Below are 18,062 nucleotides of genomic sequence, written 5' to 3' on the forward strand. Positions count from 1 at the left end.
TTGCTGGTGTAATGTTCAAGATGTTGCTCTTGAAAACTGATGTATAGTAATGTTCAAGATGTTGCTCTTGAAAACTGTTTGCAAATTGTACCTATTTTGACTGCTTTTAGTGATTATATAAGCGATAAAAAGATTTCCTTCTTTGGTGTTTTGAATAACTCTATTAGCAGAAATAAAAATATTGAACCTCGGTTATCTATATGCTTGTAATTTATATTAAACTTTTTATAACTTTATATAACCTATATTGAATAATCCATTATTGAGAAAGTATGGTCGACCTGGTACATACATTTTAATGCCAGTCATTTACACACCGAAGTAAGTTATTATTTATACCAAAAAAATACACAAAAATATTTTAGTCTATTTCAATAAAAGATTAAAAAATAAGCTTTCATCAAAAAAGTTGCCCACAATGAATTGTGGACTACATAAGTAAAATTGCCAAAATATTTTACAAACACAAATGAAAAATCCTTAACCAAGTAAAAGCATAAAACTAGGGTTATAACACAAATTTCGCTGAAATCTTATTTGTTCTCCATTTTAAAATGTTATGATTCATTTAACTAATAACTTTGAAGTATCTTTTTATATTACTAAAAAGTTTGATATTGCTTTAAATTTTACTATTTATAAAAAGTAACGAAAAATGATAACTTTTAGATATCGACTGTTTGATTAAATTTTAAAATGGAATTAAAACAAATAAGTACTTGGGCTGCAATTTATATCTTTATCAAACAGAATTTATTTTGAAAATTTTAATATAGAAAAATTTTGCTATATTGGATTAAGTAAAGTTATAATTTTTTGCCGAATCGAAAAAAAAAAACACTTGAAAAATAAATATAAACATTAAATTATCTATTCAAGAAAACTTTATGAAATGCAACAGTATGATGCAACAATACGGTGCAACATTATGATACAAATCAAACGAACTATTTACAAACCAATACCAAATTGCTTCAGGATACATCTAAAAAATTATATAAGTACAAAAAAAAATTCTTTATCTTTTCAATGGCATATATAAAACACATAATGAATATACACAACGACAATACGAAATAACGAAAATATTCAACGACAATACGAAATAACCTTCGAGTCCTTAATACAAAGGCGGGGGAGGGGAAAGGAGGGGGGGGGGAATATATAATATTTACTGCATCTTCGTTAAATTTATTTAATGGAAACCATAAACTATTTTGGCGGATCAGATCATTATCAGATAAATCATTTGTCTTGTCATAAAATACAATAATTAAATCTATTCTAATGAATACTTATTGTTTTGTATAACACTTAAACCTTATCCTGGAAACTTTTGAAGCTATAAAAATATTTATTTTTCCTCTTATTTTAATGTGAACTGTTAAATAGTCTCAACTCAATCGAAAATTTCACTAAAATATTAAACTTTATAATAAATTCTAAATTATTAATCATAACTTTTGCAACAGAAAAACAATTCACCATTGAAAACTTCATTAAACCCATCTACTTTAGCATGAGTAAGGGAGGAAGCTGAAACCTAAATATCTCCTAAATAAATATTTATGTAGATAATCTTTAAAACAAGTTGATACCAGGAACAGCAACCGATTCTATCAAAATACTGGATTCTACATTATGGTAAATATCAAGAACAAAAATCATTTAACTTATACAAGAGATAAGATATAAGCATATTTATTTAGAGTTTGATTTGAAAATTTATTTGAAAAGTTCTAAAAGCAGCTAAACAAATTAAAAGTTGTTCATAATTATACTACCTATCTAATTAAAAAAAATGTTTTATTAATGTGCTTTATGAAAACAATCAAGTAATACTTTGTAAAACAGCTAAGCAATAAATTATTTATTATGATATTATAAATAATGGAGGTTGAACATAAAAACATTGTATTTCTTTATTTTTTGTCAATTCTTATATATTTAACTCTTTTTAATATATCTAACTAATTTTGATCAATGTTTATGGAAATCAATTTTAATAAATATAACTTTCTTTTATATATATACATACATTTTAGTAGCAGACCATATAAATAATCATCTTGATTATTATGCAAAATTGTCAAAAAAGATTGAAGATGTACTTTAAACATAAATTAAGGCAATTTCATAAATTGCAACATAAGTCATATTATTTGATAAACAGCAACGTAAATGCTATATTATTATTAGATAAACTGCAGCATAAACCTAATATTATTGTTTGATAAACTACAAATGGACTTTATATTATTATCTGATAAACTGCAAAATAAACATTATTATTTTATACAAGGCAACAAAAGTAGATGCAAATTTACTGCAACAAAAATAATAAATTCAACTGAAACACTCAAAACTTACATATTTAAAATAAAACATATATGAACAGCAGTTGATCCAGGTAATATAAATACAGGACTAAAATACTTATTACTATATACAAAAATTTGAGGAAATAGAAATGAGCTAAATGAAATGACATTACTGCTTTCATCAACTTAAGAATTTACAAGCACATGAACTTTGAAAACAACTATTTCTTAACTAATACTAATGGGCAGAAATGATATATGCTAATTTAAAAATCGGTTAATGATATTCATCCAACCAGAGTTATATAGTAGCGTGCAAAAGTAACCGGACAAGAGTATAACTTGAGATAACTTTTGAATGAATTGTCCAATTTCTTTCAAATTTTCACTGAAATGTCAAAAAATTGATTACAAATCTAAAAACAAATGAATTTTTACTAAATCTAAGCAATCTAATCTTAAAAATTCATTTAATTAAAATGTGCGCGTGCAAAAGTATCCAAACAGTAAAAAAAACTTGAATTAGATTTTTTTTTAAACATTTTTAAAATTGAAAATGCTTTATTTTAAAGTAAATTGCTTTAGTACTTCGTCGGGAAGCCCTTAGTATTGATTACTGCTTGAGAGTGACAAGGCATTGAGTCCACCAGCTTCATAATCACAATAATTTTGATTTTTCCCCATTCTTGTTAAAGAGTATTCAATAAATCATGTTAACTTGTTGGTTTTCGACCTGAAATTTATCGATCAATGTGCTTACATAGACATTCAATAGAATTAAGGTCAGGACTTTGCTTAGGCTATTCGATTAATCAAATAGCCTTAGCTATACGATTAATCGAATAGCCTTAGCAACAAGGGTTGAAGTGTGCTATGGGTCATTGTCCTGCTAAAACATCCTTCCTTGAGGCATTTTGTCTTTAACATGTAGTAGCATAACATTCTTAAGTATACAAAAATATGTACAAAGTACATATTTTTGTCCATTTTGCCATCAATCAAATGGATAGGACCGATACAATCTCTATTCAAGTTAGCCCAGTTCATAACGTTTCGACCTCTGTGCTTTACTGTTGGTAGTTGGTACTTAGGATCGTTTTTATGGCCTTTGTGTTGACGATATTTTAAGGTGGATTTCTCTGACTTTTCCCTGATCTTCTACCTATTTTCCCTGATTTAATTAAAAGTTACCCAAACTCAACTTCACAAAAATTAGGAAAATGCTCTTTAACTGCAAAAATATGAACAATAATACAACCCACATTAAATTTATCAAGAGAATTTCTTAAAACTATCTGCAAAATAAAATGTGTACTATATATAACTTATTTAAGTTATGTAAGTTTAACGAAGAGCCATTTTCCCCTGATTTCTCCCTGGTTTTTCCAAAATTTAACCTAATTTCCGTGAAAACCTCCTAATTTTTTTGCGAATATCTGAATTCCCTGACTTTTCCATGTTTTCCATGATCTGGCAGACACCCTGTATATATATGAGAATATCTATGCATCTAAGGCTATTTGCTTTTCTAGTTGGACGAATAACCACAACATTGTCATGCAAATAAAACTTTTAAAAGTGCTAAATTAAAAAATATCATACTCAAACAATTTAATTTCTTTTACTATTTTAGAACAGTAAATAACTTTGTTATCTTTAGATATAAATAAGGATGACATACTTAATAATATTTAGATATAAATAAAGATGTCATACTTATTAATATTTAGATTTACTTTTTTTAAAATATCTTCCCTTCCAACAAGGCTGCAAGCAGCCACTAATTAACGTTGGAAGTTACTGGAAGAGAAAAGATGAAGATTGTAGAGCAAGATAATGATTGACAGACAACTTAAAGGATTGCAAATTATATGTATCAGGAAAGCAAGATGAAGGAAGCGAATTCCAAAGAAATGATGTTCGAGGAAAGAAACTAGACAAATAAGTTTTTAAAGCACTTAGGAACAGTCACAGAAAACGGATGAAACTTAATAGAATGACGAGTAACACGAGAATGAATTTTAGTATATCGCACAAGAGACGCTAGCTCTTTAGAGCAGTGCCCATTATATAACCATGAGCGAGACTAGGTTTTTTCAAACCGAGACGAGAAGTTAGTACTTCTCGTGAGACCGAGAACAAGACGAGACGAGAAACTTAACAATTTTTGAAAACAAATTTATTAAAATCCAAGTAAAAAAAAAATTTTTTTTGACAAATAGACACAAATGACATTTGTTAAATGTAAACAACTTTTCCAAATATTAATTCAGAATTTTTTTGCCAAATTTTTTCAAGAAAATGTTTTCTCTGATTAAGATGATTTGATCTACTTTTTCTGGGTGTAAGTTGTGTTTGGATGATTGGAAGACATTTCCACCTGAGCTAAAAAATCTCTCTGATTTAGTTGAACTTGCTGGAATAGCTAAAATTTGTCTAGCTAATGAAGAGAGTTCTGAAAATGTATTTGAATGCAATTTCCACCAATCAAGAATCGGAAAGTCTTTTTTGGCATCAGGGAGATATTTATACTGGCGCACATTTCGCTCAAAATAGGATTCAGTTTAGATGTTGGCTCTTGCGATTCAAGTCTGACGTTTAACTTGCGCTTCAGTTTTGAATTAAGGAACAAATCTGCTGAAAGGACTCTGGCAACAGGTTGGCACTCAACATTATCCTTAACCTGTGAGGCTATCCATTTTTGGTTGTTTGAAATTTTTTGAAGAACTTCACGTGAAGTCCCTTTAAAGAAGGATTTAAGTAGTTTGCTGCAGCACTCAATAAGTTTCCAGTGTGACAAAGAGGAAATCTTTTCTCAATGCAGCTTTTCAAGTTTTTTGCATACAAGACACTGTAGCCATTTTTTCCATCCGTCTCAATAAATTGATCAATTTTGTCATGGATTAAATAAAGAGAATCGGTGACAGTGTTAATTGTTGAAATAGACTCAGCCGACCACGTTTCTGTAGCTTCTTTAAGTGGTGCCAAAATTTCTACTGCTCCCTCGATTGACTTCCACTGTGATGCACTGATGGTCTTTGAAGAAAAAATATCTTCATTTGCACATAAGCTGATAATTGCACTCTTTAGATGTAGGACAGAAGCCATGCAATCCAGTTCACTATTCCATCTTGTGTCAACGGATAGGCGTAACTGTCTAAAATTGATTCCTTGAGCATCTGATTCTGATTCAAGCAACTCAGTTGCAACTGTTGACTGGTGAGTTAAAGAAGCCAAATTTTTGCATGATTGCAACGCATCATCCATTCCAGCAGTCATTCCAAATGAGTCTCGAACTGCACATTGCAAAATATGATTGTTGCACAAGTATTGGTCAAGGCGCTTTGACAATTTGACTGCAAGTTTCATGTTTCTTGCCTGGTCGTTCGCGCAGTACATTAGCAAATCAGCAGGCAAGTTTAGTTCTTCTAAGAAAAAATCCAGTTTTCCTTCAATTAAGATACCTGTGTGTCTGCCTGAGAACTGTTGGACATAGGCTGTCTAGTGATGTAGTCTCCAATTTTCGCCAATAGCATGAAAAGTCCAAGAGATGTAGCTGTCCTGAGCTCTAGAAGTCCAAAGGTCAGAAGTAAATGCAACACTTTTTAGATTTGGCGTAATCTCCGTTATTATGCTCTTCATTCCAGCTTGAACTTCTCTTGACCGAATTGAAAGCTTTCTTGAATATGTTGTTCTGTGATGAAGGCTCAGTTTAGGGTTTGCAATATCAAACAATTTCTTGAAACCTCTTCCTTTGACTGCTGAAAAGGATGCCAGATCAGTGCAAAAGTAATCCAGCATTGCAGAGTCAAACTGTTTTTGAATGGAATTGTCTTTGTCATATTTTTACTTTGTTTCAAGCATTTCGACCATGGTTTGTTGTTTCTTCTTAAGAGGAGGAAGAAGAGAGTTGTCAGTTTTTTCAGAATACTCAACGTAATCTGGGCTGTGTTTTTTTCGAGGTGACGATGAAGTCCGCTAGTGTTTCCATCTTTTGTTTTCAAAGACTTTTTGCACACCTTACATTCAGCGCCGTCACTTGTTTTTTGAAAATATCTCCAGATTTTGTTATTTCTTGGTGACATTTTTGATCGTTGAAATGAGGCAAGCATATTTCTTTTCAATATGAACAATATGTGTCAAGTTGAATTCCACTGGTAAACTAATGAAATTAAGTCGAAAGTGCACCATTTTATACAAAAAGTTTTTCTATTTAAAATCTAATTAAAAATATTTAAAATCTAATTAAAATTTTTTAATTAGATTTAAAAAAAAAATCTAATAAAAAAATTTAATTAAAAATCTATTTAAAAATTTAATTTGTTTTTGTAATAAACAAATTAAATTTTTAATTAGATTTATTAAAATCACGGAGTCAAAATATTAATTAATTAAAAAAACAAATTATTAAGCATTTTGTAAATTATAATAATTTTTAATTTGGAAAATAATATAATATTTAAGTCCCGTTCTACTTCTTGCGAGAACTTTCTATTTCTCGTATCTCACGAGAAGTCCCAATTCTCACGAGAAACGAGACGAGATCTCGCTCATGGTTACCATTATAGTATTTGTAGAAAAAAGAAAGAGAAGCAACATTACAAAGACGTGAAGATCCACCCCAGATATGGCAACAGTATTTCATACAAGGCCGGATTTGAGACTTATAGAAATAGAGAATAGAATCCGAAGTAAATATGTGTCGAACTCGATAAAGAGATGCAACCTTAGCAGATGCTAGCTTTGCAACAGATTTGATATATGGTTTCCAAGAAAGATCCGAAGTATGAGTTAATCCTAGAATATGAAGAGTGGATGACTCATCGAGTACATCACCGTTCATAAATATAGAAAGATCTAAATTATTGCGATAAGGATTGGCTGAAAAAAATTGAGTTTTATCTGAATTGAAGTTCATCAGCCATTGTGAGCCCCATGCTGTAGCAGAAGTGAGATCCTTTTCAAGCTCAAATGCCTCCTCCAAGCAATCAGAGAGTGTTGGCTTTTTATCATGACAAGAATAAATGGTAGTATCATCAGCGAACAATGCCACCTTGGATGTCAGAATATCTGGAAGATCATTAATGTAAATTAAAATGAGTATAGGGCCAAGGATAGAACCTTGAAGAACCCCTGAAGTAACAGAATAAGAAGAGTGCTGTCCATCAAGGTCAACTTTTATTCTACAATTGGAAAGAAAGGATTCAATAAACTTAAAGATGTTGCCAGATACACCGTAAGAAGAAAGCTTATGGAGAAGACCAGCATGCCAAACTTTATCAAAAGCTTTAGAAATGTCAAGAGCGATGGCCTGAACCTTGCCACCTCTACCTATTGTACAATAAAACCTATCGGTTATCACTGTTAGCAAATCAGCTATAGAACGAGAAGATCGAAATCCATATTTATGATCAGAAAGCAAGTTATTAGATTCAAGATCAGAAATTAAGTGTTTGTTAATTAAAGATTCAAAAACATTGCTTATGATAGGAAGAAGACTAATAGGACGGTAGTTAGACGAATCAGATCCCTCTCCAGAATTTTTGAAGATAGGGATAACAGATGCCGCTTTTCAGCAGGCTGGAAAACAAGACTGATAAGCATTTGTTAAATAGTTTTGAGAGTATAGATGACAGCTCTGGAGAACATTTCTGCAAGACAATAACAGGTATTCTGTCCGGGCCACAAGCTGTAGAAGAGTCTAACCAGAAAATCATTTTAGATACAGAAGCTGGAGTGATATGAATGTCAAGCATTGGATCAACCTGTTGTTGATTATATCAGGTAGAACGCAACTAGTGGAATCAAGAGATGATATTGTTGAAAAGTTCTTAGGAAACAATTCAGCTTTGTCTTTAGGAGAGGTGACAAAGTCTGAACCATACAAGAGAGGTGGAATTACAGATTTGCCCTTATTTTTGATAATATCAAAGATTCTCCAGAAGGCATGAGAGCCTAATTTTTGTGATGAAATACAAGATTTCATAACCTGAAAATAGTGGGCTTTGGGATTAGACAAAACCTTTTTACAATGGTTTCTAGCAGTAATAAACAGACGCCTGTTTTCTGGAGAACTGTTTTGCTGATAAATATGAACGTAACGGTTTCGATTGGCAATTGCAGCAGCACAATGTGAGGAAAACCGTGGAGGAGAGTGAGGCTTGACCTGGAATCGTTTAGAGGGAATAAAAGATTCCATGCCAGCCTGAATTCACGAAGTTATGTAAGAAGCACATTTGTCGACAGGAAGACAAAAGATTTCTACCTAAGTGCCATCACAAAAAAATCATGGAAAGAACCCCATTCAGCTTTAAGGTAGTTGTAAAAGGTACAATGATAGGGGGATTCAGAGGATGAAGAAGAATGAGATATTAGTTTTAGAGAGATCAAACTGTGATCAGAAGCACCTAAGGGTAGATGTGGAGAGACTGAGCACTGACTAGGATCAGAAATAAGACATAAGTTGAGTAGAATAGAAAAGGTAAATGATTCGGGTTGTCTGGAAAGCGAGTTGGAAAGTTGACTATTTGAGTTAGGGATTGAAAAAGGCAAAAGTTGTGGGCTTTTTTGCCTGCCAAGTCACTGACACTATAGCCAAGCCATTCAGTGTGATGAGTATTAAAGTCACTGACAACAAGAATATTGGCTGATGGATAAAGAGAGAGGACTTGGTCAATATGATCAGAAATAACATCAAAAAGAGTGGTTTTTGTGTTTTACAGCTTTTGGTACTTTATTCATTTTTAAATTTGTCAAAGAACTTGACTCAAAGCATAGATAGTACTCAGAACTCTTTAAATAGCCTAAGCAATTGCCTCATTACTATTAATAAACCCTAAGCCGTAACAAAGGGCTTCAAATGTGGCTATGGCAATGCACAGGGACACCATCCAAGCGCAACATGGCACTCTTAATACTTTGATATTTTTCAGCTGTTGATGGAATCAGCCTCTCTGAGAGCTACCACAGAGTTCGGGAAACCTGACTACCAGCCAGCCTAAGAACCATAAAACTGAGTTTTAGAGGTGTACCCTCATTAGGAGATAATAGAATGAGTTGCCTAGTCATAAAAACAGAGACACAAGCAAAACCCATGCATTGAGTCAAGAAGATCCAGCATTCAACATCCTAAGCTTTAAACAATGTATTAAAAATACATCTGCGCCAGCCTAATAGATGAAGAAGGGGTGTGAGGCTGGTCAACAGATAGAATCTGTTTACCCCTTAAAGATTACTTTAAGTAATAAAAAACAAACTTTTATTTTTATTCTAACTTTTAAGTCTTCATACTTTTTCAATTCAAAATGATTTGAATACCATTTGGCAACCACTTTGGCAATTAGAATGCCCTTTGACAATATAAATTTTTACTATGCCATGGTTATGCAACAATTAGAGTTACCTAACCTTAACCTTGACTCTACTTTTTTTAAATGATGCTAACTCGGTTAGACTCTAGTGGTTGAAAGTCCTTATAATAATCCAGACAAAACTATGTTGAAATTTTAAAAATAATTTAAGAAGTTAATAATAGAATTAAAGAATGGATTCAAAAAATTTATAAAGGAACAATTTTACAATCAAAACTCGTACAGAAAATCAGTTATCATAAATCAGTAAGATTGCTAAATGTCTTTGGACCATCACAATTCATGTTTATACTACCATTTTGCATCACAATAATTATTATAAACCAACGAAAAATAAAAAACATAAATTCTAAGCAATCATTTAGTAAAAACTATAATAAATAAAATGCTTACAGCTATAAGATGAATGCTGATACTTTCTCATTATTTGATCTTGTGTAAACTTTAAAAATGACTCGTATTGCTCTAAAAATATTCATTCAAGTAACTTTATAATAACATTTATTAAATGTGTGTGTGTGGACTGAGAAAAGTCTATAAAAAGTGGTTAAAAACGATTCCTAAAGATTATAGCAATAATACATTAAGTTAAAGTATATATATCTGTATTTTATTTGTAACTTTATTTTAAAAATACAACTCTTTCCATCTTTTGCCAAATTGACATTAAATGACAAAAAATGACATTAGCTCTCACTGTACTGTCAAAAAATTTTTTAAAGATTTTTCAAAAAAAAAAAGATCTATGGATAGCACAGATGCTATCCATAGATCTTTTTTTCTTTGAAAAAATCTTTTTTAAAAAATATGAAATATTTCTTAAATAATTTTAATAAACTAGATTTTATGAAATAATCATAAACAGAAAAGAATTTAGTATAATAGCTTTGAAAACTTATTAAAAAATATTAGGGAGAAGTTCCAAGAAGATTTCGTATAATAAATTTCAAAATTTATTTATAAATATTAGGGAGAAGTTTCAAGAAAATTAAGTATAATAGCTTTGAAAATTTATTTAAAAGTATTAGGGAAAAGTTTCAAAAATCAGCAAATATTTATAGTTATAATTTTTATAATTTTTTCTGTTAACAAGCTATATTTTTGGGGTATGCATTTTTTAGAATCCTTCTAACATTTTTTTTTAATAGGTGTAAAATAATGGTTTAGCATTATTAGAGGTGATCTTGATTTGATCAAATGAGTTTAGCATGTTTATTGTGGAATTAGATTGCTTTAATATGGCTACACTCTAATAAAAGTTTTTTTCGCTTCGTAGTGTTGACACAATTGACTCGTAATTGTTCTTCACAAGAAGAAAAAAAAACCAAATAGTTTTATACTGTATGATAGAGCAAAAAATTCTATAGTGTATGTATATATATATATATATATATATATATATATATATATATATATATATATATATATATACATATATATATATACATATATATATATATATACATATATATATATATATATATACATATATATATATATATATATATATATATATATATATATATATATATATATATATATATATATATATATATATATATATATATATATATATATATATATATATATATATATATGTATGTACAACACTATATATACATACATATATATCAGACGTGGACAGGAAAGGCGTGCGATTGCACTCTATTCCTAACCACACTTGCTCTTATTTTTTTTGAAAGCTTTACCTCAGGTTTTTAGTTGTTTGAAAACGCGCTGAAAAAACCAGACAAAAGAAAGAAAATTATAAACAAGCTAAACTATAAAAAACGAAAGAAATCTTAAAAAGAAGTTAAAAAAAAGAAAAAAAATACTCCAACCCGAAGAAAACTAAAACTCTATTAGAAAGTTATTTTTAATTATGTTTATATTTACGTTAAGGTTGAATAACTTTAAAACTTTAATCTTTTCTAATGTTTTATACATCTGTTAATTAAAAGCAAACTTTAGTACTAATTATAGGCCTAAACTAAACAAATGGTAAAGCGATAAAATTTTAAGTATTTTAATTTACACAATTAAGACTTATCAAAGATAATATTTAATTGCATTCAAACATAGTAATAAACAAACTTTTAAATAAAATATAACTTTTTAATAATATTCTTTGTTTATTAATGTATAATGCTTTTTATTAATAACAATCGTTAAAATTTGTAAATTTTATAAGAAGTGCTTAGGGTAGTAAAAAAACATTTAATTAGAAAGTTTACAAAACAGCAAAAAAAAAAAAAGACTTTTGAATGTTTTTGATGATATTAACTTAATATGTTTTTTATAAAAAGTTTATTGAAACACATTGATAGTCATCGTTGCTTATAAATTAAGAATACAAATTGTTTTAGAAAAATTACATTCATCATTAAAACAAAAATACTTTTGAAATAAATAAAAGTTTTATTTGATATTCTTTGATAATTTATTTAATAGCATTTTAAAAGCGTTTAGCATTGTGTAAAAAAAGAAAGTTTACTCTCTAATGAAATGTTTTTACATAACGCATAACAACAATAAAAAAATAACTTAAAAAATTTTTTTTTTACTTCACAAAATTTTAGACACAAAAAAAAAGTCATTGAATTTTGGGAATTTTAAACCCTGATTGACTAAGATAAAAAAATTCTGAGTATACTAATACTTTATTTCTTTGATTAAAACAAAAGAGTAAATGCATACCAAGAAAAACTAACTTTTTTGTTTTAGTCGAAGCTCATCTTCTCTGTTTTGTTGAAGGCCAAATAGTCTTCATAATATACGCCACAATCTACAGACTTTATAATTCATTAAGCGCGTTTTATTGCTATAAATTTAAACATTTTTTGCTTGTTTGCATTAATGATTTTTTAAACAAACAAACAAAAAAAAATCAACGATGTCATGTACTAAAACTCTTAGGAATAAAAGGCGCTTAAATAAATTATCAAGTCTGTAGATTGTAGCACATATTCTGACAACTATTTGGCCTATAACAAAACTGATATGCATTTATTGTTTGTTTTTTTTAATCAAAAAAATTTAGCCCAAGCGTTTTTTTTTTAATCATTCTCTTTAATATGAACACAACATCAGGTCTTGTTTTAAAGCATCACGTGTAGAAAAATTTACGTACGCCTTAAGCAATTTTATGTAAGCAGTAAGCATTTTCGGTTAACCTACATTTTATCATTTTTTAACTTTTAAATTATTCAATAAGCGGTAAGATAAAAGAAGTACCTAATTTTAAACAGCGATATAATTTTAATAATGAAATAATAAACTATAACTATAAATAAATTAACATAATTTTTTTATTTGTTAACTCGCTAATTTTTTTTAAATAAAAAATCATTTGCAGTTGCAAAGCCGCAATTAGAAATTTAAGAAATAATCATTTTAAAAATTCCTTAATTTAACATATTTTAATTCATTTATGCAAATGTTGAGAAAAAAAGGAAACTTGTTAATATTAAACATTTAAAAAAATGCAATATTAAATTTAATTATTCAATCAAGGGTTAAATTAAGCAATCGCGAAATGCAAAACCATGTTCTTTGTTTTCAAGAGGCGAATCAACTTAAATTTCTTAGCAAAAAAGTGATAAAAAATAAAACAATAAACTTACAACAACAAAAGTAATAACACTCTAGTAACTAACTACATTATAAAAGTAACAACACTATAATAGTGTTAATATTTTTAAAACTCACTTATAACTTTTATAATTCATTCTTTGTTCAAACAATCCCAAAGTAATCCCAAATTTTAATTCAAGTCAAAAAGCATCTAGAAAAATAGAGTGGATATTCAAATAATATTTAAAACTTATTAAGGAACTTAAACAACTTTATAAAAACATACTGAATAAAAAGTTTAGCATTATGAAAAACGTTACCAATGGTCTGCAAATACGCCCATTAATTTTGAAAATTAAATAATAACTTTTTATTGGTCGATTTTAAAATTAACGCCTGTTTTTACGGACTATTAGTAACGTTTTTCATAATGCTAAACTTTTTATAAAGTTATTTAAGTGTATTTGTAAAAGTTCCTGAAATTTTTAATAATATTTGAATATTCACTTGATTTTTTCTAGATGCTTTTCTACTTTGATTAAAGTTTGTAATTACTAAAGTTGTTTGAACAAAGAACGAACTTTAAAAGTTATAAGTGCTTTATAAAAGTAATAAAACTATTATAATTTTCTTACTATTATAATGCAGTTAGTTACTAGAGTGTTATTACTTTTGTAGTCGTAAGTTTATTGTTCTGCTTTGTTTTTTATAACTTTTTCGATAACAAACTTAAGATAATTTGCTCCCTGAAAAAAAAGTACACAGCTTTGCATAAACTGAAATTTTGAAGATCAGATATTTTTCTAGATTTTGCAAATCACGATTGCTTAATTCAACCCTTGTTGATATTAAAAATAAATAAAAGAAAATAAACATTCCCTTATAGTAATAATAAAAAAAGCTGTTAAATAGCATTTAAATTGTTTTGCGATAATTAATACTATTGCAGTATTTTAAAAAAAGTTGTATTTTTAAAAAATGTCTTTAAAAGATAAAAAAAAAAAAAGAGAATTTTATGACGTCAAATATTATTTTAAGCTAATGCTTTAAGCATTTTTTATTTAAAACAAAGCCTGAACATATCTCAGCGGTTTGGGATCCCTTTAAAACAATTTTTTTTAAAAAGAACATAAACTTGACATTTTATTGGAGAAATTAAAAATGACCAAACAAGAGTGTATATATATATATATATATATATATTTATATATATATATATATATATATATATATATATATATATATATACATGCATGTATGTTTATATGTATATATATATATATATATATATATATATATATATATATATATATATATATATATATATATATATATATATATATATATATATATATATATATATAAAAGAGCGCCAAATGAAAATGCAAATGTTTTTAAATAAATTAGACTGATCGGTTTCTTAAACAAAAAAAAAGTTTCTTAAAAAAAAAACCCCACTATGAAAAAATAAATTTATAATATTCTTAGAACTTAAGTAATTTTTGTATTTAATAAACAATTGAGTTAATGAATAAACAGATAGCTTGCACAAAAACCAAAACCTCCCATAAGCTGTTTAGAGAAGCTGCTTTCCATGTTCATTATAGAAGAGCTTTTTTCTGCTTTGACACTCATTTACTTTTGTTGAGGCCTATATATTGTCCCCTCTGTATTATCTTGTTCTGTCTACAAATGTAATAAATAAAATGTTATATCTAATATATAAAATAAATACAATATATATATATATATATATATATATATATATATATATATATATATATATATATATATATATATATATATATATATATATATATATATATATATATATACAACATATTAGGTAGAACATTTTATTTATTACATTTGTAGATAGAACAAGATAATACTGAGGGTATTTTTGAATAAAGGATTGCTTGTAGGTAGTAGTGATTGTGGTATTTAGAGCAAATGGGAATCTGTTGGGGTTTCCGCTATTGGTGCGAGGTAATTTAGTGGTTACCAGATGGTTTGTGTCAGCAAGGATCTTTTTAAGAATATTATTACAGGTCTAGTAATTCTTCAATGTCAAAACAAATATTGAAACGGCTCGAGTTGGTTGCATCAACTCTGATGATGTGTAAGGCATATTTGTGGAAATGTTGTATCTCTTTTTTTGTTACAAGACTACAAGAGGTGATAACTGGGGCACTATATATTATGTGGCTAATAGCGTAAGACCTGTAGAGTTGTAGATGGTTGGGCTGAGTGTGTCCGATTTGCTTAAAGCCCTTGAGTAGAAATGGTATTGATTTTATAGTGTTATGCACTTTTATCCATTGTTCATCCCAATCAAGATTCTCATTGAGCAGGATTCCAAGGTATTGGTAGCTGTATACAATTTTAAGTTCAGTATTATTGAGTATGGGAGATGGTAAAGCATGAGTGTCGGAGCACCGGGTATTGATTTTAAGACTTTACATTTTGAGCTGTTGAGTATCATTCCACTGGCCACAGACCAATGTGCAACGCCATCAGCAATGGATTGAGGTAAATTGGCAGGAACCTTATCATATATAATGTAGGTCAGCATATTTTTGGAGAATGGTTTCAGGTGGGAGGTAGGTGTTAATGTCAGAAATAAGGAGAATGAACAAGATTGGGCTGAGAACACTACCTTGTAGTACTCCGGCTTGTATATATTTTCAATTAGTGGTGTGATCACTTGTTTTTACTCTTTGGCGACGATTAGATAAGTAAGCTGCGATCCAAGGTGTGAGCCAGTTAGGTAGAATATCCACCAACTTTAGTAGCAACTTGTCATAATCAACAAGATCAAATGCTTTTGCAAAATTGAAGAATATTGCAAAAATCTTTAGCATGACTTCAATACTCTATAATTTGAATAACAGCGTCTATTGTACTATGAGACCCAGATGTGCTTGGTGTGTTGGACGATGACAATGCTTTCAAAAACTTTGCATAATGCGGACATAATAGCAACTGGACGATAGTTGTTGGAAGATAGCAGGTTTGAGATTTTAGGAATTGGTGTTATGTTTGCTGATTTCCATTCAGGGAAGTAACAGTTTTCTATGAGGCAGTTAAATAGGATATAGAGTGAAGGGGCAATTTCTAAGCGAGCAGATTTGAGTAAATGTGGGGAGAGATTATCAGGTCCTGATGATCCTGTCTTTAGTTTGATGAGTTGGTTGAGAATGTTATTAATGGTAAAAATGGGGGTAATAGGTAGGTCTACTTGACAATTGATGAAGAATGAGAGGTTAGGCTGTTTCTTATCGCTCCAAACATTTTGGAAATGATCATTTAATTGGTTTGCTAACATCTTAGAGATAGAATCAGTGATTTGTCTTTTATCGCCAAGCCCGACTTCGAGCCAAAAAATTGTTTTACCAGAAGAGAGGCGTCGGTTATATATACATTTTCTTTTGGTGATTAGTTTGATGACTTGATTTGCAAGTACTTTCCACTCAGAATAATGACCAGAAGAATAAAGCTGTTGATATTCTTTTATAATGCTCTGAATAAACGATGTCATCCAAGGTTTGGGGTTGACAAGCGTTGTTGTTCTAAATGGTTGGCACATGTCTTGAGTATAGAGTATAGAATAAAAGTTATTGCAAGCGGCTTGCATTTCATATGGTAAGTCAACTAGGGTTTCAAGATTGGTATATTATATTAATGGATCAGTATCAGCAACTCTACCTGACTGATATGTGACCTTTCGGGGAGCCGAGCGAGTGGTTTTGTAGGGATTGTGTGGAAGCTGACTAACTACAATGAGGTGGTCTGAACTTCCAAAGCTGGGAAGGGTATTGGATACGTAACATTTTGGAGCATTACTTAAGATGATGTCAAGAATTACTGATTTCCGGTAGGTTGTGAATTAAGGTGAATGAGCTGGTGAGAACGACAAATAAAGTCAGTAGGGCAACCATTTAGATCTCCTGGGAAAACTATAAGTGGTTTGTTGCCAATTGTGCAGTGAATTATTGCTGGTTCAATTAGTTGTGCAAGTTGATATGATGCTTCATGTTGTGCATTTTTAGACCAAACCGGGATATAGGCGCATATTATTAGACATGAGTATCCTTGGGGTAGGTATTTGAGGTACACTCGAGTGATAGTTCGATTTCTTGTTTAGGTACTGAATTAGATAGGGAGTCGGTTGTCAGTTTTATTTGTTCTGTTTTATCTAAATATTTTTTATTTTAAAATATAATAGTGTCACCACCTATGCGATCCTCACATACAGTACTTATATAAATGTAATTACTATTGATTTGAGAGAGAATAACTTGCTTATCAGCAGAGCTTAGCCACATTTCAGCTAAGCAGGCAATATCAATGTTGGTATCTGTGAGAAGTTGATTAAAGATCTCGATTTTGTTACAGAGAGAACACATGTTAGTGGTGCAGATGGTTGGTAAGCAATTGGTGTTGGCTGCTGAGCTAATTGGTTGATGTGAAGCGAGGAGTGAGGGCACAAGCGAGGAGTGAGGGCATTGCAAATGCTCCAGTGAAAGGGCGCGTAAGGGTTATCAATTCAAAGTTTATCATTACAAGTGTTGTGGTCTTTGCATAGTTGATACTTAAACTCTCTTTCAGCTGGTGACAAGTAAGGACTGACTAAGTATTTCTTGAAAGTTTCATGTGTAGCAAGTTTTCAAGAGTACACAAGGGCTATATTTTTTTGGCAACCTCCTTAATTTCTACCATAATAGGCCGGCTATTTGATAATTTTTTTGAGTTTAGGCGCCTGGAGAAACTAACATCATGATTGGTGAGGCCTAGT

At 29.7% G+C, this 18,062-nt stretch overlaps 1 protein-coding gene across 1 annotated transcript in view; it reads right to left on the reverse strand.

Annotated features, from left to right (window-relative positions):
• Nucleotides 1–351: 351 nt before the first annotated feature.
• The window catches only part of LOC100197502 (akirin-2), a 29,192-nt gene continuing 11,481 nt past the window's right edge, over nt 352–18,062 (reverse strand). The window contains exons 3-4 of the mRNA XM_065792961.1: nt 10,085–10,156; nt 352–985 (exon numbers count right to left, since the gene is read on the reverse strand). Of these exons, the coding sequence (XP_065649033.1) occupies nt 975–985; nt 10,085–10,156 (83 nt within the window). The 3' untranslated portion in view covers nt 352–974. The remainder of the gene's footprint in view (nt 986–10,084; nt 10,157–18,062) is intronic.

This window comes from Hydra vulgaris, chromosome 03, assembly GCF_038396675.1.
Source record: "Hydra vulgaris chromosome 03, alternate assembly HydraT2T_AEP".
NCBI classification, from domain to species: domain Eukaryota; kingdom Metazoa; phylum Cnidaria; class Hydrozoa; order Anthoathecata; family Hydridae; genus Hydra; species Hydra vulgaris.